This window comes from Vicugna pacos, chromosome 12, assembly GCF_048564905.1.
Source record: "Vicugna pacos chromosome 12, VicPac4, whole genome shotgun sequence".
In the NCBI taxonomy this organism is placed as follows: domain Eukaryota; kingdom Metazoa; phylum Chordata; class Mammalia; order Artiodactyla; family Camelidae; genus Vicugna; species Vicugna pacos.
In genome coordinates this window covers 38287596-38315452 of record NC_132998.1, presented here as the reverse complement: position 1 = coordinate 38315452, position 27857 = coordinate 38287596, and the positions used below count along the sequence as shown (strand labels likewise).

The window sequence follows — 27857 nt, the reverse complement described above, 5'->3', positions numbered from 1 at the left end:
CCAGTTGTTTAATCAATCATCTCTATGAAATAAAGCCTCCAACAAGAACCCAAAAGAACAAGATTCCGAGAGCTTTCATCACTGAAACTGTGGAGATGTGGGGAGAGTGGCGCACACTTGGAGAGAGCAAGGAAGCTCAGCACCCTTTCCCCATACCTTACCTTATGTAGCTCTTCCATCTGGCTGTTCCCGAGTTGTAACATTTTATTATAAACACATAATCTAGTGAGTAAATAAGTTTTCCTGTTCCGTGAGCTGCTCTAGCAAATTCATCAAGTCCAGGAAGGGAAACTCTGGGGAAACTTTATAACCAGTTGGTCAGAAGTAGAGGTTACAACCTGGGCTTTCAACTGGCATCTGAAGTGGGGAGGGAGAGCCATCCTGCAGGACTGAACCCTTAACCTGTACAATCTGACACTGTCTCCAGGTACCTAGTGTCAGAACTGAGATGAACTGCAGGACACAATGGGGATCTGCACACTTTTAAGTACATATTGTAAGATATCTTTAAAAACTTTAAAAGTTTTTACAACTTTACAAGTGGATGCTAGAAGCAGACTATTTAGTGAAAAATTCTATTTAACATTAGTAAAATTATTTCAGACTAGAGATATTTTTGAGTTCTAATCTATTATTTTATCTGCTTTTTAACATGAGAGAGACGAATTTCACAAGAAGTCAAACACAGTGATGCCATTTGCTATGTTTTATTTTGGTATTAGCTTGTTAAACATAACATGCAAATAATCAAAAAGAAACATACACATGACTTAGAATGAAAAAAATAATTCTAGAAAAGAAGAGTTTCACTAGGTAAGTATATTAAATTCGTGACACTAAAAATACAGCTTTAAGTGTATATGGCTTCATGAATTTTGTCTAGTAGTTTGCAAAATCATTGGTCTGGAAATTTACCACCTATTTTTCAGCTAAACAAATTTGAACATTAAAATTTGAACCTTGAGATAATTTGTTTTAAGACAGGAAACATCCATATGTATGTAACCATGCTTTTTGGCACATTAAATTAAAGTTTAGGAATGAAAAAACTTGGCTGACTTCCATGAAACCAGTAAAAAGCTTTGCACATCATTTGACAGTAAGGATGTAGAAAACACTAAATTTACAAAGAAAGCATTAAGTTTGTTTTCTATATGTGTGTATGTGTCTGTGCTTGTGATGAAATAGGCCTGCCTTTCATCTTTCCTTTTATAAAAGTAGTCAAATGTTTACAAAACATTTTCCCTCAGAATTTGAAATTCAAGGAATAAACAACAACAACAAAATGAATACTATAAAACTGACACACAAATAAACATAACCATAAAATGCTGTTCGAGGATATACCTCAACATAACTGGAATTAGTAGATACTAATTCACAGTGATTTCGTTGGCCACGCGTAGACATTCGTACATATCAGGAGGCAGACTGGTGTGGGTGAGGCGATTGCCGTCCAGGCGTAAGTGTTTGATCTTGGAGTAGGATAATGGTCCCAGGATCTTACAGAAGCTTTTTACTTCAAACTCTGGAAATTAAAGAATGAAAAACTTCAATCATTTTTTTTAGTACATGAGTTTGAAAAAAATCATTTAAAAAAAGTTCAGATCTCTAATTTTATCTATTAGAATGCCATCTCACTCATTTGATGTATCTTTGAACTTGGAACTACTAAAGGAGTATTTCAGACTACCACATAGCCCAGCAATATTTAGTACAGAATACCTATGATAGGTCAGGAAACTTAACAGAATTTTTCAAACGGAATATATTTAAGTTCTTGATTTAAAAAGACTTGATTTCAGAAAGACATTCAGTGAGTGTGTCATATTATCTAAGCATTGTTTTCAAACAGTCTAGCCTGAAGAAATCTAAGATTAGTGCTGTTGTATAAACAAGCTCACCAGTGTAAGCACCCTAGGCTTCTGCATCTTAGAATAGACGACCTCTGAAGAATTTTCCAACAACCACACTTCATGACAAGATTATAAACTCCAAAGCAAAACGCAGATCGTGGGATGCCCACCATCTCAGCCCATGTCCTTTTCTTTTGTGGTCAAAAAGCTGCCACAAATGAAAAACTGATTTAGTTTTTAATGGACACAAAGACTGTCAGTAGAGTGCATAATCTATGTATGTGCGTGGAAACTGCCTACGGGTGCCCAAGTCGATTTCCGATGAACCTCATCTGGCCCTTTATCTTGTTATTTTAACCTCTTTCATTCTCAGACTCTAGCAACAATGACTCTAGTGGAAGCCCAAACACACTGCAGTTATTTCCTCTAAAATGTTGTCTTAAATAACTCATCAGTCATATTCCAGGGATCTTGCATTTGATACCTACCTCTGAGAAAGTATGGAACAATGGAGAAAACATGGATTAGGTCTGTTTTAGCTTCCTACCTCTGCCATTTACCATCTGGAACGTTTATCTGATCTTCTTGTTAGAAGTAAATATATCTATCACACTGTGCAGCATGAATTACATTCATTAAGGTATGTAAAAAATACTTCACAACACTGCTAGCACATATTATGTACTAAATAATTATTGGTGCCCTTTTGATTTTTTCTGTTTTACAAATTGCCTTACATTAAGAACATTTGTGATTAGGCTAATGCTAAAAGTTGCAAGTTTGAAATATGAGAAAGTTTTTTTGCCGTATACTTTCTAATATTAGAGAAACATTAAGGGGCTCTTTTTATCTTAAGATAATGTGGGCAGTTGGTGTGCATAATTATTATGCAGCAAAATAAACTAAGGTGAAGACTCACATGCAAAGTGAAAGGGCAAGAGTCCCTGAAATGTGGATAACTGAATGTCAAGGAGATGGAAGAAGTGAATGTAACTACTCATTTTCATATGGCTGTATGTGTTGGGCGCTGTGGTTTCAGTCTCCGCCTGGCACTGAGTGGCTGTTGGCATTTCTCCCATAGACCACCTATCTTACCTCTTACACTGGCTCATTATGTTTTTACTAATGCAATGAAAAAACAGGTCTTTCCCTCTCAAATGCTCCTGCATCTGTATCTCTCCCATTTTTTTTTTTTGTCTCAGAGTAGGAGATAGTCTTGCTCCTGTGACTAACCTCCACCCACCAAGTCTAATGGATTTCTTCAGCCTTTGAACATCTTAAATCCCATTAGCATTTTGGCCTGTCCGAGCATCCTTCCTCTTAACCACAAATGTTTATAATGTGGAACCATATATTGCCACATAGTGAATTTTCTCCTGGAAACAACTGTAAGGGTTTAGCTCTGATAGCTTGGCCATGTACTGTACGACAAGTAAGCTTTTCAAATACAAGAAAGAACGGGTAGCATTTCAGAGATGGCAGTCACGGTCTCCTTCATGAGAACACTCCAGCCCTACTAGGGGTTACATGAAGCTGTTGCAGAATTACAGCGTATCATGTTAATAAGGCACACTGAAGCTTTTCTGATAAAGTGTCAATGTTCTTACCCCATACAACAAGGGAATCAATTTTCATGGTACAAAGATGTACAATTTCAATAGATTACTTTGCAGATAAAATTGTCTATGGATGAATTGGTATTTTCCACCTGATGTTCCATCTTAAAAACTTTGTGAATTATAGGTTTTTCTTTTCTGCCAACTTCTGTTAAAGAGTAGGGAATGGTAAGTGTCAATTTCCCATCTGAATCCCCGTAGAATTTAAATTGAAAAATTTCCCAGAAGACCAGAAGAGTGTATAAACAGCCCAAGTGGTTCAGGTCAAACTCCCACCCAGAGGTGAATGAAAAATAAACTATGGCAGCAAGAGAAAGGAGGGAAAAACTGTGGGAAAATCAAATGAGGTAAAAGGTTGTATATAAGAAAAGGGACTTTGTGATACTACTATGAAAATATTCCGAACCCTTATCATATTCCTCCTGAGTCTTCCTTACAGTCCTCATAAGAACACCATGAAGACCACACACACCACAACAGGGATAACAGAAACAGATGATGGTCATGATAGCAGAGTAACATGGTGAGTCCCAGGTAAAGATGGCAGAGAAGACCATGTACTTGGGCTGCTCTGGGGACAAGCAGGAGAGAGATGTAAAAGCTACTGCTAACTGTGCCTTTTCTGGACTTGTTTTCTCCCTCAGCTAGATCTTGCCAATAAATAAATGTAGAACATAAATCAAAGTCATGGAGGAGGCAAATAATAACAGATAAACATCAAGAGATAACACAGAAGGATTAATTAGCCCAGAATATTAAATTTGAAAAAGTGAATATTTAAATTCTGTGAGGTTAATGGTTTCTTATCTGAACACTCCAAAGAAAAGCCATATATGGGATGAGTAACTGAACTGGAATTCTTCTACATTCCAGAGAAATACGTTGTTGACATTTTCATTTTTTAAAAAATGGAGCCAGATGCCATATTTGTGTTGCACAACTTAGGCATTTAAAACCTTGAAGACACATCATTCAAAGAGAGGCACAGCTTTCTACTTACTTTCAAGTTCATTGACCTCCAGGTAGTAGTTTTCGAGGTTTTCATTGACAGTCGGTATATTTTTAAGCTTATTATAGGAGAGGTCCAGCTCCAGCAGGGATGATAAATTGAAAGAATTTCCAGGTATCCCACTATCAGCCAGTTCGTTATGAGACAAACGCAGATACTGCAGCCCATTAAAACGCTTGAAGTACTCATCAGGGATGTTGCTGATCTTGTTGTTGTCTAAGTAGAGAGTTAGAAGAGATACTGGGAGACCAGAAGGCAGTTTGGTCATCTGATTGAAGCTCAGATCAAGGTACTCGAGTCCCTTAAGACCTTTAAAGGCAGCTGAAACAGTATCCTCTTTCAACTGATTGTGCTGAAGGTGGATGAAGGTCAGGTTAACCAGTCCATCGAGGGAGCCAAGCTTCGAGATCTTGTTGTTTGTGAGCTGCAGGTCCACCAGAGACTTGGGAAGGGGGCCCACAGACTCTGTCAGATTGTTGTAATTTATATGCAGCTTCTTCAGTTGTTTCAGTTTAGAGAAAACTCTTCCTTTTATCTTGGAATTTTCTAGAAGGTTATGATCCAGAATGAGCCACTGCAGATCAGTTACATTTTCAAAGGCCTTGTCATCAATATGGTCAATCTGGTTATTCCGAAGGTAAAGGTACTTGATCCCAGGAGGCACCATTGGCACGCTTTTCAGTTTCAGCTCATCGCAATACATGGCAGATGGATAGCTTTCAGGGCAGTTACATTCTGGTGCACAGTTTGGTGATGACCTCCCATATATCGATAGGGGGAAATCGTAATCATCATAGTAGTAGCCATTGGCACCACCAACTAATGCCAAGAGGAGAGTAAACACACCTAGATTCATTTTTGGCAAATGTTTTGACTCCTAAATAAAGTGGAAATGTGTTATTACAAAATAGCATACTTTCAGGAAAAAATATAATTGAGAAGAAAAACAGTACATTAGCAAATGTGTATCTTATTATTTTCTCATGCTTTTTTAAGTGCACTAATGATGTCTTTTTAATTTGCGTTTAAGTATTAAGATAAGGATGTACGCTTGCAACGTATGAAGAGGTGACCAGGTTCCAGGGCAGACTGTATACACAGGCGCCCCCTTCTGGGCGAGCCAGCCAGAGAGGTTGTTGCAGTCAACCTCTCTAGGTCCTTAATTAAATATCTTTCCCAAGAGGTTTCTGGGACATGCCTATTAACCACCATGTTAGAACATTGCTGCAGAACACCCTTCAACCAGAAGAAACAAATATGAGAAGACAGTTGTAAACTGTACCTTCTACCCTGCTATTCAACATCATTAAAATGTCTCATTAGAAAGATCCTAACCGGGAACATGGGCAGTCTGTGATTTTGTCTGGAGGAAAGCTGTTCTTATGTGTGTGTGGTGGGGAAGGTCGGGGCGGGGGGGCACGTTCCTTTGAAGATGTCTTTATTGTTGATTTAGAGGAAGGGAAACAGAATTCCTGGTGGGGGTGTAAGTATTATTTCAACTTTTGTGTGACATGCTATACTTTTAAACAAAACCGTGTTCCAAAATTAACATTTAATATATTAGTGTTAGTAAAGCTAATGTTTTTTAATCAAGGAAATGTAACAAATTCTTAAAATGTTTACTCTGAGAAAAAATTCCACTGGTAGAGAATGACATTCTTTTCAAAATTTTGAATGAAAGTTTTCCTTTCTCTCAATAACTCACAAGTTGTCTACTTTCTTCATGTTAAAATTTAAGAAGGCAGGATTCATTTATCTGGATTTTAGTTCTCTCACAGAGTGGAAGTGGGAGAGATGTGGAAATTGAGGAAAGTCTGTATTAAACAATGACTAAGAGCCATGTAGGAAAGGATAAAATTGAGAAGGTAATTTAAAAACACTTTGTAACAGTGATCTTCTCATAGGAACTTGTTTCTAAGGTGGGGTTCAATGAAGTACATACTCAATTGCTTGAAGCAGAGGGTCAGCAGTTTAGGTAAAGGGAAACAGGATATCAGAGTTGGGCTTTTGTAGAATGAAGGGTTACAGCTGAGAAGTTGGTAACCCTGGGAGGTAAATCGTGAATGTGAAGCAGAAATAACATTCCAATAGATACCATAAAATCAGATCTCTTCCAGTGAGAAACATGGTACAAGCTTTTGGGTCTAGGTAACGTGGGATAGCAGGATTTTCTACTCTCAGGAATTTTAAACATCTTTGCTTTGCTTTAGCTTGAAATTATAAGGCACTTTATTCTAGCAGATGAAACACTCAAAAGGTCAGAATCACTCTGATGACTGATGTAATGTAACACGTAGCCAGAGTCTTAGTAAATTATTCCCTAATATTATGATGGAGTCATTTAATTTAGTTGACAGGACTTAGCCATGAGAACAATTACAGAGTGCTAACATAATTATAAAATCCTTCATAAGTTACAGTATGTTAATGTTGTAAGGATTTGTCTTGCTTCATTAATAAGCTTCCACCTTATTTTAATTCAGTATACACCAAAATAGACATGGTAACTATAATGTGAGTATTGACTAGTAATGAAAAATGCTTCCATATTTTTTGGCACAGTGAAAACAAGGACTCTGAATTCAAGGAGAGTTTGTAACTGTATAATGACTCCACTATGAAGCAAAAACACACTTTACTTTTCCTAAGTCTTTTCAAATACCTGTGGCTATGAAGGAAATGCTTTTTTTTTCCTCAAAAAGTAAATCATGTTTCCCAGAGTTTTTTTTAAAACATGTTTCTGTTTCTTAAGACATACATCCAAAACCCAAATCTATTAAATTAACAAAATAGACATAAAAAATTCATAAATGTCTAAATCCTTTAGCTCACATTTTATAACAACACAAAATGTTAATGGCAAATTGTAACAAAAGATAACAACATACTTGTTGCAAAATATTTTGAATATTGATTAAAATGGCCTTTCTTTGCTCCAAAGTTAGCTTGTAATAATACTAACACAAATAGCTACATAGCATAAGATAGCAAACATTTTAAATGCCATACTTTTTCACTGTGTCTAGTGTTGTCATTCCAACAATGAAACTTTTTATAACTTCCTTTGCTAAGCAATGCAGTAAATACTGTATAAAATTTATCCAAATCCATAAATCATGGAAAGTACATTAAGCAAAATGTGAAAGTAAATGCTCAGAATTGTGGATTTGCTGTTGAATAGCTCTGGAATTTTTCCTGTCCCTGTTACAATAAACACTGTCCCAAACAGTCAGCATCCCCAGTGCTATAGTTAAAACAGCGCTTACCTTACTGTCTTGACACTGCTTTCGTTAATTCTTAAAGCAGATGCACTATGGACAAGAATCCACCAATATATGCTGTAAACTCTGTCAGGACGAAACTGGCTGCCAGATTCTTAGTGATACAAGAGCTGAGGGGGGGGAGGGAAACCCAGCCCAGTCACGCCAGTCTCTGAATGGAGTTATGTCATTGTGGGGTTCTTGTGGTGTGGCATGGAACATGCTACTCTCTAACGAAGTGCAGGTGGACTTGGTGAGCAAGGACAGCCCAGCTCAGTCCCTATGGAATAAGAGAGAGAGATACGTGCTTAACTAGCCCAAATACCATAGCTTTTAACCAGAACTGGAGTTCTGCTGCAAGTGAGACATCTACAGTGAGAACATTTCTCTTACAAAGCCCTCTCCTTCCATAGCTGTGGCAACAATTAAATGCAATTCTCTCAGCCAAATACCATGTCCATCTAAAGGTCTCATAAACCATAAAGAGAATGAACAATTTCCGGAAAATGCAAGTGAGCAGACTCAGAGGAGTTGAATCCTTCTTTGCTCATTACCCTTGAAATCTATATTGATTTACTTGGACGAACTAAATTTTTGGTCAAGAGGGAAACACGTTAGTTTCTAAAATATTAAAATGTTTCATGTATCCTCTGATACAAATGATAAATATCAACATTTCCAGTTTGCTTATGTTAAGCAGACTCGTTTTATGCTATTCAGGTCTGGAACCAATCAGTAATATTCTGCCTGTTTCTTATTTTGTGGATTTAATTTAGGAATTCATCCAAAACCTCACTTGGGGATAGTATTCTATAGCTTACTGCCAAAAAGCATAAAAGAACATGAAAAAAATGTATACTAAAAATATCACAAAGTAATAATTTTTCACTCTGTCATTGCATGCTAGCAATATTTTTTTCCAAATGTACAAGTTATGCTTAATTGTAATCTCCCAAAGGCCTGGTTTGATATATCTTTCCTTATCATTTCCTGATGCATGCTTCTAGAAAACGAGAGATCTGCTCAATTCCTTGTCTATTCCATTTTGTGATTGTATCAGCTTTATTTGTAGGATTTTTCCCCAAAATTTTCATTTCCTCATGTTTATAAGAACTCTTAAATCAGCTACTTTTAAGTTGCCACATGGTAAGATTTTTCCCTTTTAAAATAATTTAAATATGTTACTTTTTAGCTAGGAGACTGGTTGAAAGTCATTTAACTCTATGACTACTAATGCATTTATCTGAAAAATTAATATTAGAATAAATGCCTCATTTTTGTCAGAGAACTGTTAAAAAACAAAAGATAATCTTCTTGAAAGTAATTCATAAAACTGTAAGGTGATTCATAGCGTAATATTTAAAGAAAATTTTAGAAAGGCTTCAGTTTAATAATAGAGGACGTGAATAAACTTACAAGAAATCAAGAAAAAAAAAAAAGACAGACAGACCCATCACACATAATGAGGTGATTCATTGTCAGAAGATAGTTAAAACAATTCTAAGCATTAACTTTAAGTGTGTCAAATTCTATAATCTGAGATTTCATTTGAAAAATTCCAGTTAGTTACTCCAAGGATTTTTCTTTATGAAGCAATAAATGTGGTGCCTGCAATAGAGTTTAAATTTATTAAATTGGACTGAGCTTTTTGCGAAACTGATACTGTCCATGTATACTTTTTTTCTATAAAATTAGTTCCGTGAGACCAAAAATTGGATAATGTTGTGTATTTTAAAGCATATTTCTTTGGCCATTAGAAAGAAATTAAATTAATATTTATGATGTATCTACTTTTTTCCATGCTTTTTCCCTCAGAATTTTCACATACTTCTAAATTTAAATTTTGTGCTTTAAAATCCGTATAGATATTATTATCACATTTTCAAAGACGTAAAAATGGAGACTCAGAAAGTCTAAATAATTTGCTAAAAGTCACCTAACAAGTAAATGGAAGAACAAAATCATGAGCATCTTCACTCATTGGAAAAAGGTTGGATAGGATGGCGCTGAGACAAGTTAGTTAATTCAATCAGTTTAAAATATTTTATAGGCACTATTATTATTTGTTGAGAAAAAGCTGAATTAACTTGGTAATAGTTTTAAAATGAAAAAAAATTAGCTGAGCAGTAGTTTCTTTGTGCATTACATATTCAAAGTTACGCACACTTCCACAGGCAATTTTAGACTTTCTGGGTGAGATCTGATCTTTCCATCCTGATGAGTGGAGATCAGGTCCTTTGTGGTAATGGGTCATGGAGATTTCATCAGAATCTGTGTTAAAATGACTTAAGTTTTCCCCTCAGCCCACCAACTGGATTCCCTCTGTTACCTGAAACCAGCAAAGATAGTGAGGGACATTCTATTTCACCCTCCTGGTTCTGAATCCAACCCAGGACTTCTCAGAGCCCTCAGGCTCACCGCAACTTGACTGTTCCCTCTGTCAACCATTCTGTAAAAGTATGACAGAGAAGTAGTAGTTGGAAAGTAGTAAACAGCCCAGACTTTGTGGAAAGAGAGATACAGATTAGAGACTTTCTCAAGCAACCTACTAGAAGTGAAAATGAAAAAATTATGTAATCTTGATAACTTTAATGTCATCTTTAACAATGGGTGTGATGATTTCCATAGGAAAACTTATGAGCATTAAAGGAAACGTGTATAAAGCCACTGGTGTAGGGCTTGGCATAATATGTGATTAATGCATTTAAATGCTTACTATTTTATAGCTATTTTAGTTATTATTCATGGAGTCACAGAACCACAGATTTGGAATGAATCTCAGAGATCATCTAATTAATGGGTTCTATGAAACCAATTCCCCAAGTTCTGCAACAGGTCTTTTCTTCTCATCTGAAGAGTTAAAGCTAATGTGTTACCAGTACTCCATCCAAACAAAGCGCAACATTGTTTTCCCTTTGTGGTGATGAATGGTGTTCCATGTTTCCCTGTGCTCTGTGTATGTAGTGATATATGACTGTGCATCTATCTATGTGGATAAGGGAAGTCATCTGAGAGCATAGAATAGGGTAAATATAATGACAATTTTCTGCTGGTAAAGGAGAAAGTTCTGTTCTTACCATTTTATACATTGGGGTTTCAAACTCGACTCTGTTTTTAGTATAAGTGTCATAAAGGTTGTTTGTTTTAGCATATTTAGAATATGCAGGGGAAAACAAGAATTTTAGCACATTTGGAGAATACTTACAGGGGGAAAAGTGAAAATTAATATTCTAGCCCAGAGATAACCATCTTTTGGTGTCTTGTCTTAGGGTGTGAGTATGCAACCACACACACAACAGACATGCTGGTTCTCACAAAAAATATGAGAACATTATGCTTATAGTTTTGTAATTGTTTTCACGTAACAGTAAGTTGTGAATACTTTTCTATATCATTAAATGTTGTTTTATAATGTCATTTTAATTAACTGTATTAAGTTCTACTATAATTATAATGTAGTTGTTATTTTTTAATATTACAATGAAACTTTGCTTTCTCTTATACTTTGCAAAGTGCTGTCACATGCAATGGAATTTTATTTTTCAAATTGGCTGTACTGAATCTGTCTATTGTGCTTATCTCAATGGACACATTTTATTTATTTATTTATTTACTTATTTACTTATTTATTTTTAATTGAAGTATAGCTGATTTACAATGTTGTGTTAGTGTCTGGGGTATAGCATAGTGATTCAGTTGTACGTATATATTCATATTTCTTTTCATATTCTTTTTCATTATAGGCTATTACAAGGTATTGAATATAGTTCCTGTGCTATACAGAAGTAGGACCTTGTTGTTGATCTATTTTATATATAGTAGTTAGTATCTGTGAATCCCAAACTCCCAATTTATCCCTCCCTACCCCTTCTCCCACTCTGGTAACCATAAGTTTGTTTTCTCTGACTGTGAGTCTGTCTCCATTTTGTAAATAAGTTCATTTGTGTCATTTTTCTAGATTCCACATATAAGTGATATCATATGATATTTTCCCTTCTCTTTCTGACTTACTTCACTTAGTATGACAATCTCCAGGTCCATCCATGTTGCTACAAATGGCATTATTTTATTATTTTTATGGCTGAGTAGTAGTCCACTATATAAATATACCACAACTTCTTTATCCAGTCATCTGTCAATGGACACTTAGGTTGCTTCCATGTCTTGGCTATTGGACATAGTGCTGCTATGAACATTGGGGTCTGTGTGTCTTTTTGAATTAGAATTTCCTCCAGATATATGCCCAGGAGTGGGATTGCTGGATCATATAGTAAGTCTATTTTTAGGTTTTTAAGGAATCTCCATACTGTTTTCCATAAATGGCTGCACCAAACTACATTCCCACCAACAGTGTAGGAGGGTTCCCTTTTCTCCACACCATCTCCAGCATTTATTATTTATGGACTTTTGAATAATGGCCATTCTGACCAGTGTGAGGTGATGCCTCATTGTAGTTTTGATTTTCATTTCTTTGATAATTAGTGGTATTGAGCAATTTTTTTTCATGTGCCTTCTGGCCATTTGTATGTCAACAGGCATATTTTAAATCAAAACACTGTTTTAATAGGTGGTTTATGTTTTCAAATCAGGTAGTAAAGGATCTGATTCTAATTTTTTTCTTCCCCCGCATCAATATTAATACCATTCATAATTTTAGCATTTCTTATGAACCATGGAACTATCTTTCATCTTCAGAGTCCTTATATGCATATGGTTGTATATTTTTAAACTCATTCTCCAGTTGCTTCCATTTCTCTTGGCATCTTACCTGAAAAAAATATTTTTAGAACTATGAATAATAGAGTTTATTATATTTTTACATTAATTTGTTTGCATTGTAAAAATAATATACGTGAATGGTATATATAACATGCTGAAACATTTAACAGCATACAAGGATATAAAGTTAAATGTGAAATAATCTCTCACCTAACTGACTTTCTAATCTCACTCCCCAGAAGTAATCATTGTTCTAAATTTTATTACTCCAAGTATTTCACACATGTTCTATATACTCAACAAAATTTTATTTCTCTCTCTCTCTCTCTCTCTTTTATCCTATATGCCTTGCACTTTTCACCTAGACTGTTTATCTAATTTTGTCTTATTAACGCATGTATCTCTGCGTCATATTTTATTTAGTTACAGAGCACACTATTGAATGGATATATCAAAAATTACTTATTTTTTTGCCCAGTGGTGAGCATTTCAGTGGCTTCAGTGTTTTCTGTTTGTTGTCTTCACTATTTAATTGTTACAACATTTAATGCTGTGTTGGGCAAATTTTGTGTGCTAGTGCAATATAGCTTTAGAAAAATTCCAAAAGTGAAATTTCTGGAGAAAAGTGCATTCACATTTTAAGACTTTGCAGTTATTGTCTAATTGTTGTTCTGATTATCACTCCCATCAATGGTATATGAGGATATATTTCCACCACTCATTCATGAATTTTGGATATGATCAAGCTTAAAATTTCAGTGATCTCATTGTTCAAGCTTTATTTATTAAATAATATTTGGTAGTGCTAGTCTCTTGTCTTTATTCTTTGAGATAACAATAATGAATTCATTGTGTGTTAACATAAATAATATTTTTATAAAATGCCTGTATTTTCCAAAATATATGTAGTGAGAGGAGAGAAATTATTTTATACTTTTGCAAATCTATTTAATAAATAAATGGCTTAATAGACAAGAACTGGATTCTTATATAGCTGCTTCTTTGTTCCATCTGCTGTAGTAGTTGCTATGTTTGATACATGTGTAGAAAATCTTGTCTCACTCAGATATTTACTTGGGAAAATAAGTACATTACCATATTTTTAAAAATAATTTCAAATACTCTTCTTTATTATTTTTTTAATTGAAGTATAGTCAGTTACAATGTGTCAATTTCTGGTGTGTACCCCATCAGTCATACATATATGTACATATAATTGTTTCCATATTCTTTTTCACTATAGGTTACTACAAGATATTGAATATAGTTCCCTGTGCTATACAGAAGAAATTTGTTTTATATCTATTTTACATATACTAGTTAGCATTTGCAAATCTCGAACTCCCAGTTTATTCTCTCCCACCTCCTTTCCCCTGGTAACCATCAGTTTGTTTACTGTGTCTCTGAGCCTGTTTCTGTTTTGTTAAATGTTCTTATTTAATGAAAAGATCAAGCCTCAAAAAGTGGTAGTTTTTGAAAGGTTCTGTGTAATGTGGAACTTGAAATCGCATCAAAGAACATTTTTTACACTGATTTCTAAAATTCTAAGTTTTGCTTGAGAGTTGAATTTTGTCAGCTATTGTCAGTTATTTTCCTTAAAGTGAAAGATACATTTTGTTTTTTGAGACTATATGTGTGAAACACCCCAATTAGACAAACCATATTTTGTATAAGTCACATTTTCACTTAAAAATAATACTCCATTAGAAAGTAGCTAGTTCAGGCAGAGTCGTCTATAGATTGTCCATTTTTAAGGCAAAAGTACAAGTGAGAAGATATGATATTAACTCAGCCTTCCTGTTTTGGATAAATCTTTATCTGGATGACTCACTGCATCATTGGAAAGTGGCTCACTATGATTTCTTTCACTGACTTTCCATCCAGCAGGCATTCAGCAATGTCACCTTCATATATCAGCTTTTGTGTGTACCTCTCAGCCCATGCAATACACTTTTTCCAGTAAAATGCTCAGTGGCTTTTCATTTCTAGTTTAAAAGGTACAGTCAACCATTTTTGATGTTTAGAGTTTCTCACATCTACTGTTAAATATTTGGTTCATTCTTCTTTGAACTTTGATTAATTGGTCTCCAAATGATGCCACAACTCAATTGATACCATGAAACTATCTAAAATGTTCTGTTGCGTAAGACAAAACAAGTTAGTGGTATCTATAAAACCAAGATATAATATGGTTTTAATCATATTTTTGTTGCTTATTTCCATTTTTACTCACCTCCTTTGGAGTGGGTTACTTCTTCCCATGACTTAGAGAGTGCTCTGATATGTCAATTTGGGGCAGTGCAGCTGTGGATTGAGAAAAAGCCTTGCATGTCCCTTGTTAACAACAATGAGCCACCTTGAAATACAAGAAAAATATATTGATTTTTATTTTATAGAATAAAACATCAAATTCAAAATACTAACAGTTTTAGACAAAATTTTAAAATTTAGAAATATTTTTGAAAATAAGTTTAAAGTGTTATTGCAAAACAAGACCACAAAGTACAGTTACTTCTTTTTGCTCACTTGTCTAGACACACAGAGAATTTAACGATTGTGAAATAATGATTCATTGAATAATAAATAGCCAAGCAGAGAAATGATAGCAGGTGTAAACGAAGACAGATAGCAGGAACACACTATTGTTATTGAGGAAAAAGTAAATTAATGTCTGAAAGGACATTTATACTCTAAACCTATGACTATAGAAAATTCTAGAAAGCACAAGAATACACAAGCAGGTAGTCTATTAACCATCAGAGTGACAACGTCCTGTGTGATGTAGCCTCTGCAAAACTGCTTTTCATTTCTGAGATAATGTGAAACATGCAAAAAATATCTTAATGTTATTATAAAAATATTTTTTTTATGTTGTGGACTCTCTGAAAGTCTTGAGGTTCATGATCCGCACTTTGAGAACTGTCCCCCAAGATCTTTTCATTGTGGGCTACTTGTCACATGGGTCTCCACTGCCTCAGACAGACTTCCTAACCACTCAAATTAGGGGGTCAGCGACCTTCTTTCACTTACTCTCTGTTGCTTTAACATTGTCATTGTTCCCTGCCATTTACCACTCTCTGAAATTAATTCTAGGTTGTTTGTTTACGTTTTAGCAGTGTATTTTATAACTTTTTTATTTCCATGAGAATGAGGAACTTAGGCTTGACACAGGTCCTCCATCTATACTTGTTGAGTGAACAAAACATTTTTTTTAGAATATTCCTTGGGGTTCCCAACTTACCTATTTTTCAGATGGCTTTTCATTTATATTTTGTTATAGAAAAAAAATACTATTGTATTTGAATGTGATCACAGTGATTTTATAATTGAGCTTAGGAGAAGCTGACATCTTTAAAATACTGTGTTTTGACATCCAAGGGTAGGTTGTCTTAGCATTTGTCTAAGTGGTTTTTTTGTGAGTGTGAATATCTGATTGAATCTAGAAAAATAAATTAAATACCTTTTGAGAACTCTGAGTCATGACAGGATCATGGTGGAATATGATCCCACTCTTAACTATAAGGGAATTCAAAAGAATTTATTTTTAATCTTTTCTTCAGGTCTAGTTTTCTCCAGATTATCTTGTCTTTATTACTGAACCAACCAAACATAGAAGATGCAATTCTATGATGTATGGTGCTAATATGGATTTCAATTTTGTTGTACAGGATCAGTAAGAATTAAATTTCCCTTTATTTTTTATGAAAGTAGGTAAAGCACAAGAAACATGCTCATGACACTATAGTTTTTTCTTTTAAGTTCAAACCTAGAAGTTTCTCTGACATGTCCTCTAAAGTTTACAAGACAGACACAAGCCACTGTATGTGAAGCATGTCTGCCAGATGCTATGGTTTGAATGTGTCTACCATTATATATCTATCATGATTACACCGTATGACTGGATTTAAGTGGAGAGAAATAACGAAGAAGTGTAATAGTCATTTCAAAGACAAAAGTAAGAAAGTACATCAAGATTATAACAACTAAACATAGAAAAGTGATAACATAAGGCATTCTGCCTTCTACCCCTGCAGTAGTCTGTGTGTGTGTGTGTTTACTCAGTACATTCTAGCAGTTAAGAGTGCTCTGTAACATATCTGCTGTGTGATCATGAGCAATTCACTTTGCCTCAGTTTGCTGATCTTTAAAATGGGAAAGATTATGGTGCCTAGCTTACAAAACTTTACTTGTGACCTTAAATGAATTATATATGTGAAACTTTTAGAAAAGTTTCTTGCAGACAGTAAACACTCAATAAATGTTAGTTACTATTACTGTTATCTATCCACCCCTTTCAGTATGTAGGAAAGAGAGTGACTTGGGGGTGTTTCAGTGTATAGGAGCAACAGATTCCCTGAGATGGGAGTCTTTGCTTCTGTCTCTCTGGTATCTTCTCTGCAACTAACTCTATGTATATAAACTCTTGAAACCTCGTTTTCAGCTTTTGTAAAACAGAATGAATTGCCTCCATCACGGGGAATGGTTAGAGTATTAAATGAGTTAGTACATTACTGAGAACATTTGCAAGCATATAGTGATTTATTTTTGTAAGTTAAACATATAAAACTAGGCTTACTATTCATAAAAGCTTAATATTCATACAACTGTTTACATTAAACAATATGCAAAAACGAATAAAAATACAGCAGCCAATAAGATGCAGTGAAAGAGAATACAAGCATTGGAAGGCAGAAAAAGACTCCTTAGATAAACAAATATCCCAGCTGGGAAGGAAAAAGTGAAGAAATGGAGCAAAGAGTGTTCAGTGCAGAGGTTTCAGAGTTTTTGAATGAGGGGCAGATGGTAAAAGCTTGGTGGGTAAGCAGCATGCAAATTGTCATTGGACGTGTAATGTGGGGCATCACAGTCCATAATATGCATTTAGAATTTTTCATTCAAGGCTTTGGGATGGTAGTGATTGTAGGTAATAGAAGGTCAAGAGGAAGCAGAAAGGCCAAATGGCACACAAGGGCCTTAGTCTGGGCGAGAATTGAAGACGGTGGTTTGAACTTCAGAGGTGGTGGCAATGGACAGGAACAGGACTTGGTACATATAATTTCAATATAATCAGTGAAAGCGTTAACTGCATAAAAATATTTCCTTCTAACTTCTGTAGCTGGGACCTAATTAAGACTTTTAAGATTGTAAACACTGAAAGAAATCTCATGGAGTTACTCCTCAACTAGCAATTCGAATTAAAATCAATAGAAACCTATAAAAGAAATGTAAGACAATTACAACAATTTTAATTTGCCCCTTGAAGGAAAACCAGATTATTCATTCATCAGTCCACATATAAATGTCTATAAAGACTTAGGCACCATACTGCACTAGAGAGTAGCCCCGTCCTCAAGGAGAACAAAGTCTAGGTGGAAGAGATGCAGAGAAATGTGCAGTTATGATGCTGTGTGACAGCTTCATCTACAGAAGGAAGAACAAGCTAGAGCCAGCTCCAGAACCAGGCCTCATTGATTGAAGAGGATTTTTTTTACATTAAGAAGTTAAAATCAAGATGAGCTTGACAGTGCAGGATGAGCTGGGGTTAGCCAGCAGGAGAATAGTTCACACGATTTCAGGCAGAGGGAAAGATTTCAAAAGGTACCAGACATGGAGGAATTGATACGTTTGGAAATCAGTTGCCTCCCCACAACTGGATTCACGAATAGAAGGTCTATGTATGCTCTATAAGTTAAATTCTATTTTTTTCTGTTAACTCTGTGATGGATCACAACACAGTGTTTTCCAAGGAGCTAAATTAATCAATCGTTTAACTGTGCACAAATAACATAAAGGATTAAAAATATTTTGGTCTTAACCTATTTACAAATGAACACTTTCTTAGGAGTGCAGTAGGCATATAATAAAACTATAAAGTTTTTGAAAATTTTAATACTCCTGAAATGTTTTTTTGGTGCCGAAGTCATGTGGCATGTTTTGAAAATGACATAATATTGACTCATTATAAAACAGGTTCCACTAAAAACAAATTGACTTCTAACAGCAAATGTGTATAAGCACTCATTATTTTAGTGTTGAAGGTTTTGGTCCTGAAATTTAATATCTACCCTTCATCCCAAATGTCTTTCTTCTATTACATGTGCAAGGAAATTAAGATTAAGTAGTTAATACACTTTCAGATGATACATATTTCCCAGGGTTATATGCATTCCCCTAAATTTCAGAAAGGAATTTTAGAAAATAGCTCTGGAGTTTAAAAATACAAGTTGTAGTTGACTTATTCATGAATCACAAAGGTTTTTAATGATAATTATTTCAATATTGAAAAGTCTAGTGTTCTAAGCTTCCCTTCTACACAATATATGTTTTTGGATACCCATCCAAATCTATTATATTTTAACCCACACCCAGCCCAGTTTCTCCCTTTGCGCACAACAATGGAATTACCACATCAATAAAAGTCCTTCTAAAAGAGTTTCCAAGAAGAAAACGGGGCAGATCCATTATAGTAATCTTGGCAATGATTTGTTGATTTAGATATTTCCCTATTAAAAAAAAAATTCTTGGTTTCTCTAGTTAGAATTGGCCATAACTCAAATTTTGAAATAAGTTAATGATTTCTAAAGTTGGTTGTTGGTTGAAATCATTCAAGGAAATTTAAAAAATACAGATTCTCAAGAGATTTCCCTGAGAGATCTTGACTGAATGTGTGTGACTGTGGAATTCGCATTTTTAACAAGCACTGAAAATGATTACGATAATCAAATGAAAGTAAGTTATGTTCTATTCATTCCTCTAGTTGTGCTTCTCTATGTAGTAGAAGATCTTAAGTTTGAATTCTATTCACTTCTCTGTTAACTTCTCTGTATAGTGGAAGATACCGTCGCCCTAACTTTGGAGGCTTTCGGCTAGTATCAGGCATGGAGAATCTCCTACTTTGTACTATTGAAATGATCTCTTCAGGACGTCAAATTCCAAATGCCTGGTTTCTTATGGTCTGCTGCATTAATTAAAGAGCCCTTTCATAATTCTTGTGCTTTTTCAGTTGTCAAATGGAGAGAATGTCTCTGACTCTTTTTTTCCCCAGATGAAAAACATGTGACTCCAATGGCAAAAATTCAAGATTAGGTCATCAGAAAGACCCCACAGGGGAAGCAGAGATGAGTGAGTTCATCATAGCTTTCCTCATGTCTAACTATTCAGTCCATAAATAATGCAAATTTGTGGAAAGAAGATGTTAAAAGACTCAAGGTCTTCAGGAATATTCTCATTGGTCAGACATGGGCTCAGTCAAGTCTAGAAGCTCGTTAGTCACAGAGTGTCTGTTAATTTTATGTTGGTTGAAAACCAATGCACTACATTCAGATGGACAAAGAAATTGGGATTAAAAAAAAGGTTTCTTTTGTTTAATTTCCCTTCCGCTGACTGTGGAGCACAGGAAATCGGAACTGAGTAATTGGCAATTTGTTAGCCTCTATGAATTTAAATGAACTCTTTCAATTTAGATTGTCCATTTAGCCTTCCAGAGTTTAACTCCCTCAATATTATCTTCCATAGGATGGAACCTAAGTGTGGAGTTTAATATACAGGGGCCAAGGGAGGGGAGGAGTGACTGCCAGGATCTGTATGATGATTCTTTTGTTCTGCTCGATACCTTCACTGATTAACTACTGCAGCTGGAGTTTGTGGCTCCTGAATTTGTGGCCTCTTGTCGCTGGTGTCGACCATGTACCATCAGTCCTCCATGATGATTCATCTCACACCATCTCCGGCTGGCTTTGAGCAATTTTATATTTGGCTGTGACTCCCAAACAAAGCCCTGCTTGAGTGGTTGACTCTGCAGTAACTGCAGTAACAGAACCAAGGCCAGAGTGCCTGGCGTAGAATGAGGGGAGGGGAAGAAGGGACCCAGATGAGTTCCAGTATCAGTTTTCCTATTACAGCTGTAAATTTATTATCTTTCAGTTCTAAAGCTCAGAAACCCAAAATGAGTTTCATGAGGTTAAAAATCCAGGTGTCAGCAGAACTACATTCCTTTGCAGGGGGGCAGGGGGTTGAGGGGAGCTCTAAAGAGATTCATTTCCTTGACTCTTCCAACTTCTAGAGATGTCCACATTTTTTGTCTCTTAAGTCCACAGTCTTCAAAGTCAACAGTGGTCAGTTGCGTCTTTTTCACATCACATCACTCTGACATTAATTTTCTGATTACTTTGAAGGACCCTGTGATTCCATGAGGCCCAGCCAGATAATTTAGGGTAGTCATCTATTTTAAGGTCAACTGAGTAGCATCTTTAATTCTGTCAGCTACCTTAACTCCTTATTGCATTGTCGTGTAACATATTCACAACTTCTGGGAATGAAAATGTGGACATCTTTGAGAAGCCACTATCTTGTCTACAACAGTATCTGAAAACATTTTATGGAACTCTAGGTTCATTTAGACAAACTCTCCAAAGATGTTTGATTAGAAGAAACTCTGCTTTTTAGGTCTACAATTTTCAATATGTTTGATAGCAATTTTTAAAAAATTAAGTATGGCCACCTCACAAATTATCTCCTAATTTATACTCTTAACATTAGAATATTTGACTTTCTATTTTTTAGCTTTTATTATCCAGTTAGGAAGGTGAGTTGAGATATGATCTTTAGTAGCGTAATTCAGCTGTTATCCACCACCAAATTGTGTTTAATATTCCCTTGGAAGCCAGGGAAAATAAAATTATAATGAATTTATTCCAGGTCTGGTTAACATCCTTTCTGGGAATAGCCTTGGGAGTAACTTAAAAAGTACACTGAGACGTCTGCTTGTGGGCATGTGGGTTGTTCTTCCCAGAAATGATGTTGTGCCCTAGACTGGTCAACCAGAAGAGGGAGGGCCTAAGTGCTAGCGAGTCCGCATTTATTTCTGTGATCACCATGACCATGACTCAGAGTGGAATTCTTAAGTGAATCATATCTCATTTTGCCACTATGGAAAAAAAGAAAAAGAAGAGTAACTAAAGAGAAAAACAGGTAGTTGTGCTGGATATTGGATCACAACCACTGAAAATACTTTCCCAAATTTCTAACGTCATTTTGTCCATGAACATTATCAGGATCCTTCTTAATACTGACGCCTTCCCTTCCCCCACTTTTCCTGCCTACTTTCCAATTATATTTCCCTTTACTGCTCCTGCGATCCCTCTGTGATAAATGCATCACCTGCTGTTGTTTTATATATAATCTAAATATATACACATATTTAAATATTTTATAATGAAGTGATTTACATATAATATAAATATATGTATAAAACATAAATGTATGTGTCTGTGTATATAGGTACATATTTAGCCCATATGTTTTCCACACAGATGAAGACTAAACAGAATAAGAAAGTAAACAAAAGAAAGGGGTATACCATTACTTTTAGAGTCACTACTTCAATTTTATTAGCTTTTATATATGATTATTGCTTAAGTCCACTATGGCCTAAAGAATACTGTTATAGTGTATATTAGGGGGACATTTCTTAGAAAAAGAAAGAAAAAGGCAAAGTAAATATTTCTCAAATATAACTCACGTATGGTTTAATTTGTGCCCTGTGCCTCCCTTCCTCAATTCCAAGTGTCACCTTCTTCCTAAATGAAATTCCAAGGTCTCCCTCTTACACCAATATTCGAATCTTGCTGATCGAAGTGGCGAAATATGTCCAGAACATTTTTATGTATTAGAAGATGGTGACTCTAAAACACCAGGTCTGATCAGGTCTCTCTAAACACGTCTCGTTATCTGTGCTAATAAGCTCCATAAGCATTTAATGCCTTTTTTTCTTAAAAGAGTCTTTCATGGTAGTGATAACCAGAGACATTTACCAGTTTACATTCTAAACAAAGGCAACGAAGATGACTAAATGTTTTAGAGATTTACAATATACAGAGACCTTTCATGTATCTTATTTAAACTGAGCCTTATTAAAATCTTGTGAAATACAAATGATTAAGTCTGTGTTAAAGATGAGGGAAATCAAGCCTCAGAAACAAGACTTCTGCCTCCAAATTCCATGACTTCTCAGCTCCACCATCCTTGAAATAGGAGGCATCGTCTCTCTTGTCCTCTGTAGCCGTTTGGATACTAATTCTCTCATCAACTCTCTCCATCAACCTCGACTCAACTCAGATTCTTCCACCGCACTTGGTACGCATGAGCCCTGGGACTTTGCTCTCAGCAGGTCATCTGTCAGTCTCAGTTCCTCTTCTGTTTGTGTCATGACACCTACTACAGTTTGCCTCTTATTTTTCTGCTTATGCGTGCCTGCGTGCGTGTGTGCGTGTGTGCGTGTGTGTGTGTTTACTCCTCAAGAGAATGAGATCAGACTTGCTTTTTATGATGTTTTCTCTGTGACACCTCTGGCGTCAATCACAATGTTCCACACAGGGTAGAAGTTCAAATATTTGTTAAGTGAATGAACAAATACATGAAAATTATGGTTTAACCTACCCATAACTAAAAATATTACATTACATGTACCAAAGGATTCAGAATTCAATTAGAAATCTGTTGAATATGTTTTGAGAATTAAACCATAACAGAGGTAGTCCCAGGATTATGTGAGGTCTTCCAGAAGACTGGGAGACATCCGAACTCCCCACACTTCCCAGGCTGCCATGAAAGCATTTTAGTTTGGTCCTTTTTGCCTCAAGAGACTCCTTAAACGTCTGCTTCTCAACCAATTTGTGTTTCAAAAATATCCATACTATGAACCTCACTAATAGTCTCTCATTACAATTTACAGCGTGCTGTTAATGCTGAGGTCGCGTGTGAGTGATACGGAATACAGGAGATGAGGGCAGATGGTTGGATTACTTCTTTCACTAATTTGCTGTCCCCCTGCCCTCCGCCCACAGGCAGTATTTTAACTTCTTTGGCTTTACAAACTTTATCATTATAATGAAGTTAATAAAATATAACTAGGTAAAAAACAACAACCTAAATAATAGTAAGCTGAGAAAATAAGTTCCCATTTTAGACCTATGAAATAACACTAATTTAAGAAAAATTTTTTTCAATGAAATGTTCAAACCATTTGATCTAATAATCCCCATATTTAGATATCAAAATAGTAAGTGATTTATAATGAGGACAATAAGGTTTTCTAAACACTATATAAATTTTTCAACATTATAGAATATATTATTAAATAGTAATAGAAAATTGGAAGAAATTCTCAATTAGAGGAGAAAAAGCATGTATAAGTGATTATACAGTAAACTCACATAATGAAATATAATATGTTACTAAAATCATACCCATATTATATAATAAAATGGAAATACTTCTATTCAAGTAAGTTAGTAAAAGTGCAGTATAAAAGTTCATGGTCTCTATTTGCAGTAATAAAACTATGCCTTTGCATGAGCATACACACCTAACAATGAAGCATTAAAGTCAAATAATTGACAAATAATCACCTTGAACTAAAGTTTTCTTTTAGCTCTAGTGTCATAATTTTGCACAACTTAATATCAAAATAATCATCTCACTAAGAAGCAATTCCTAATAATGAGTAATTCCTAAACTCAGATATGCAATTCATTATTTTATGGATTCTTTTTGTAAGTCTGACCTAATTCTTGATCTTATTTATGTATTCTTATCCTAGCCAGAAATAAAGTGAAGAGTTTGCCTGTCAAACTTATATGGGCATTTTGGATAAAACCTTAAAAATTTTCATTTAATTTTTACACTTTGACAATTATAGTAGTTTTTAAAAATAAAATTATACTTTCTATTTCAAATTTGAGAAAAAATTTTTAAAAAGTTATATATGCTACAAATTTCTTCACATTTTCAACTAATGTGGTGAATATTATGATACATCTTGTCAAGGGCACCTTCCCTTGATTTATGGTTATATTTATTTTGAATAAAGGACTCTGGGTACTCAGAAAGCATTGCCTCACCTCAAAAAAAATACGGTTTTCAATAGATGTACAGTCTGATGACCAAGGAAGGCTTTTCAGACATTATGCCTTGTGTAAACACAGGCAAACCTTAAACAAATCCTGGCTCAGTTTGCAGAAAGGAATCTTTTAGGTGACTGTGTTTAAACTTCATTAACTCTAATTTTCCATTTCATCAGTAATGATACTTTAGAATTCCTGAGGACTGTTCCCTAAGGTATCTGTCTAACTCACCGACGTTTACAAACCCAGTGCTGCAGATGTGATTTGCCCTCATTCTGATTGCTGAAAATAATCCGGTGTTTTACCACAACTGCAGTTTTCTGGTTTCAGAATCCAACCCAGAGAATTTTATTTGGTTTTCTAATTTGGTCCAGCTGTTGAAATGGAACCTTTCTTTCCTTGTCTTTTCATTTCTTTCTTCCTTTCTCCTTTGTCTTTCTTTCCTTCTTTCTTCACTTCTCTCTTCACTTCCTTCTCATTCTTCGCCTTCTTCTTCTTCTTCTTCTTTTTTTTTTTTCCCCTCCTCCTTACTCTCTCACTCCCCACCAGTCAACTATTCCTTGTAAACTTATGATAAACTTATGGCTACAGGGTATTGATTAATTCACCCCAAATTTGGGAAGATTTTTGATAATCCATCAGTAAGTACTACTAGCATAACATCCAAAGCCTATCTTCAACATGTCTCCTTTATATCAATGTCACTGCCAACCATTTTCACACCCTTGTCTCTCACCTGGACTGTGACATATTCTTGTGATTCTCCTGCTTCCACTGTTCCCTTCCCTCTATTTCATTTCTGCACAGCCCCACTTCTACCCCAAAACAATTGCTAAGGCTTTACATGAACACTTCCTTAACTCTCACTACTAACGTGCCACACTGGTCCTACCTCAGGACATTGACACCTGCTCTTCCCTCTGTCTGGGACACTTTGATCTGTGCTCAAATGCCATTTTCATGACTGCCATTTATAAAACAATTATATATCCTCATAATTTTCCATCCCTTTACCTTATTTTATTTTTCATAGTACTTAAATTTCTGAGATTGTTTTGTTTATTTGTTTATTATCTCCGCTCCCCCCGAATAGATAAACTCCTTGATAGCAGAGACCTTGTCTGTCTTGTCCACTGCTTATGCCAAGAACATAGGCTAATTAGAAACAAATACTTGGGCATTCCATATATTTTGAGTGAATGAATGAGGATTAAATAAATGAATAAATGCCAGAACTAAGGAGATTATTTGGTTATTTTCTTACTTAAACTTACAACTAACTATTCAGGAGGTTTGTAATTATTCAAAACTGCAAACTAGCTGTTTTTATTTACCTTCTTTTCCTTAATTTGTAGTGTTCAGGGGCAAACAGTTAATACAGATGTTTTATAATGTGGATTCTGCCAAAAGAATCTGAGGGAGTACCTTGGATTCTAGAAGGTAAGTGGGGGAATAAGTTCAAGACAACACAATACTAGCACATTTAGTAAAGTCTTCATCACTCTTTGTAAATACCCACACATATCTGCATCATGGAACAGGTATGTGCCAGTAGCATTTCAAAATTCACTTTTTTCAACAAGTTCACTTCCATTTAAGGAGTCATTGATTTCTTGACAAGAAGGAAAAACTATTCATTTCAGTAACATAAAGGGAATAGAAATCATATTACATTCTCTTTGACAACAAAAAGCTAAGAATATTGATAATGATTAGTTGAAAAACAGGCACACTAATTACTCCTTGAAAAGCAAAACTAATACTCCTTGTTTAAAATTCAGTGGGTTCATTACCAGTGCACTTCTTTCCCCTCTAGTGATTTTAAAAGACTTTCTCTACTCATATTTGCATCTATTCCTTCTTAATTCAATTAACAAATATTTATAGATTGCCGACTATAACCCAGGTCTCAGGGAAATAATGTAAAGGAGTATATAGACATAGTCACAGATTTTTCTGTCAAAATACTGAGAATCTTGCTCTTTATTCTTCTGAAGTTTAGTGCTGCAGAGAAGCCCAAGGCAGCTATAACTGTTTTCCTTCTGTTGATAGACTGCTATTTGTTGTTGTTCGTCTCACAGACCTGTGAGGTGTGTGTGTGTGTGTGTGTGGGTCTGTGTGTGTCTGTGTGTGCATGGTATTATGTACATGTTTGATATCCAAATACTTTACTAGATTTCCTTAAGATTGTTTTCTTTCCATTAATACTTCTTGAGTCCTCTTGTAAGCTACAGATTCTAATCACCAGCTCAGAGAATATTTCTCCTGTTCTGCCTTTGATTATTCATTTTGCACTAGTTGAATGTTTCCTTTTAAAGAGCAGCAAGTACCCATGAGATGATTTTCTCACTGTTTCTCTTTGTCATCGCACTGAGTGACTCATACCTTTGTGTTTCCGTTCTGCCTCCTTTCTACAGTGCTGCTCTACCTCTTTGCTGTTTCTGAAACTGTCTTACTATTCTCATAATGTGGTGTCTTTTCTTTAAACTCTGCCTGTCCGCCAGTTCTTGCTTTCCTTCTGTCTCAGTATTTCTTGGTTCATACGTGCTACTTTTTCAGTATTTATGTAGAGTAGAAGGTTAGACTTTTCAAAATTTCTGCTTTCTAGATAAATGGTTTTTAAAGCAGTGACCAACCCCCACCCCCAACTTCAGTTCTCTTTTTCACTGTATGGTGCAGTTTTTTTCCATAAAGTTGAGCTATTTTTACAATATTTTCTCATCCTTGAGTGATTTCTATTCAGGCTGGCATTTTACCTATCAACAAAGACTTCAGATTTTTTTGTCTTTTTGTTTCTTTCAGCTTTTAAAGAATTATCCTTTTATATATTAAGCAGGAAAGCTAAGCAGTGTGCAGTATTCTGGTATTTCACAATGATTTTGAGAATGTGAATTTGCTGAATTAGGGAGGAAATTCCTAGTTCCATCACCTGGTCCTCTTAGCTGTCTGATACAATGAGAAGAGGAAAAATTCAAAAGTAAATTAGGGACTCAGAAGTGTACCATTTCTGTGGCTCTGCCAAGAAACATGAAAACAAAAAGCCTGCATAAGATGTTATAAAAATGAATTGCTTCTCTATTTCTAAACTTACATTTTTGCCCATAATATACCATTTTTATCCAATTTTGCATGTAACTTATTGAAACTCCAATCTCAAAATTAGAGCAAAAAGTATTAATTAAGGCATAAGTTTAGAGAATATAAAAGCTACTGCTCTTCCAGAAATTGACTCGAGATAAATAATAGTATTGGCTCTTTGACATAGGTCTTAGCAGTATTTTTTTGAGTCTATCTCCTCAGGCAAGGGAAACAAGAGCAAAAATAAACAAATGTGACTTAAATAAACTTAAAGGCTTTTACACAGAATTAACAATAAAATTAAAAGGCTGCCTACCAAATGGGAAAAAATGTTTGGAAATGGTATTTCTGATAAGGGGTTAATATCCAAAACATATAAAAATCTAATACAATAAAAAAAAAACAGCCCAGTGGAA

At 35.1% G+C, this 27857-nt stretch overlaps 1 protein-coding gene across 1 annotated transcript; it reads right to left on the bottom strand.

The window, feature by feature from the left end:
• Positions 1-691: 691 nt before the first annotated feature.
• Positions 692-7952, bottom strand: LUM (lumican). Its single transcript, XM_006197893.4, has 3 exons — positions 7748-7952; positions 4473-5358; positions 692-1528 (listed from the first exon to the last, which is right to left on the bottom strand). Exons 2-3 carry the CDS (start codon positions 5335-5337, stop codon positions 1374-1376), a joined length of 1020 nt encoding a protein of 339 aa, XP_006197955.1. The 5' UTR covers positions 5338-5358; positions 7748-7952; the 3' UTR covers positions 692-1373.
• Between the last annotated feature and the right edge of the window lie 19905 nt (positions 7953-27857).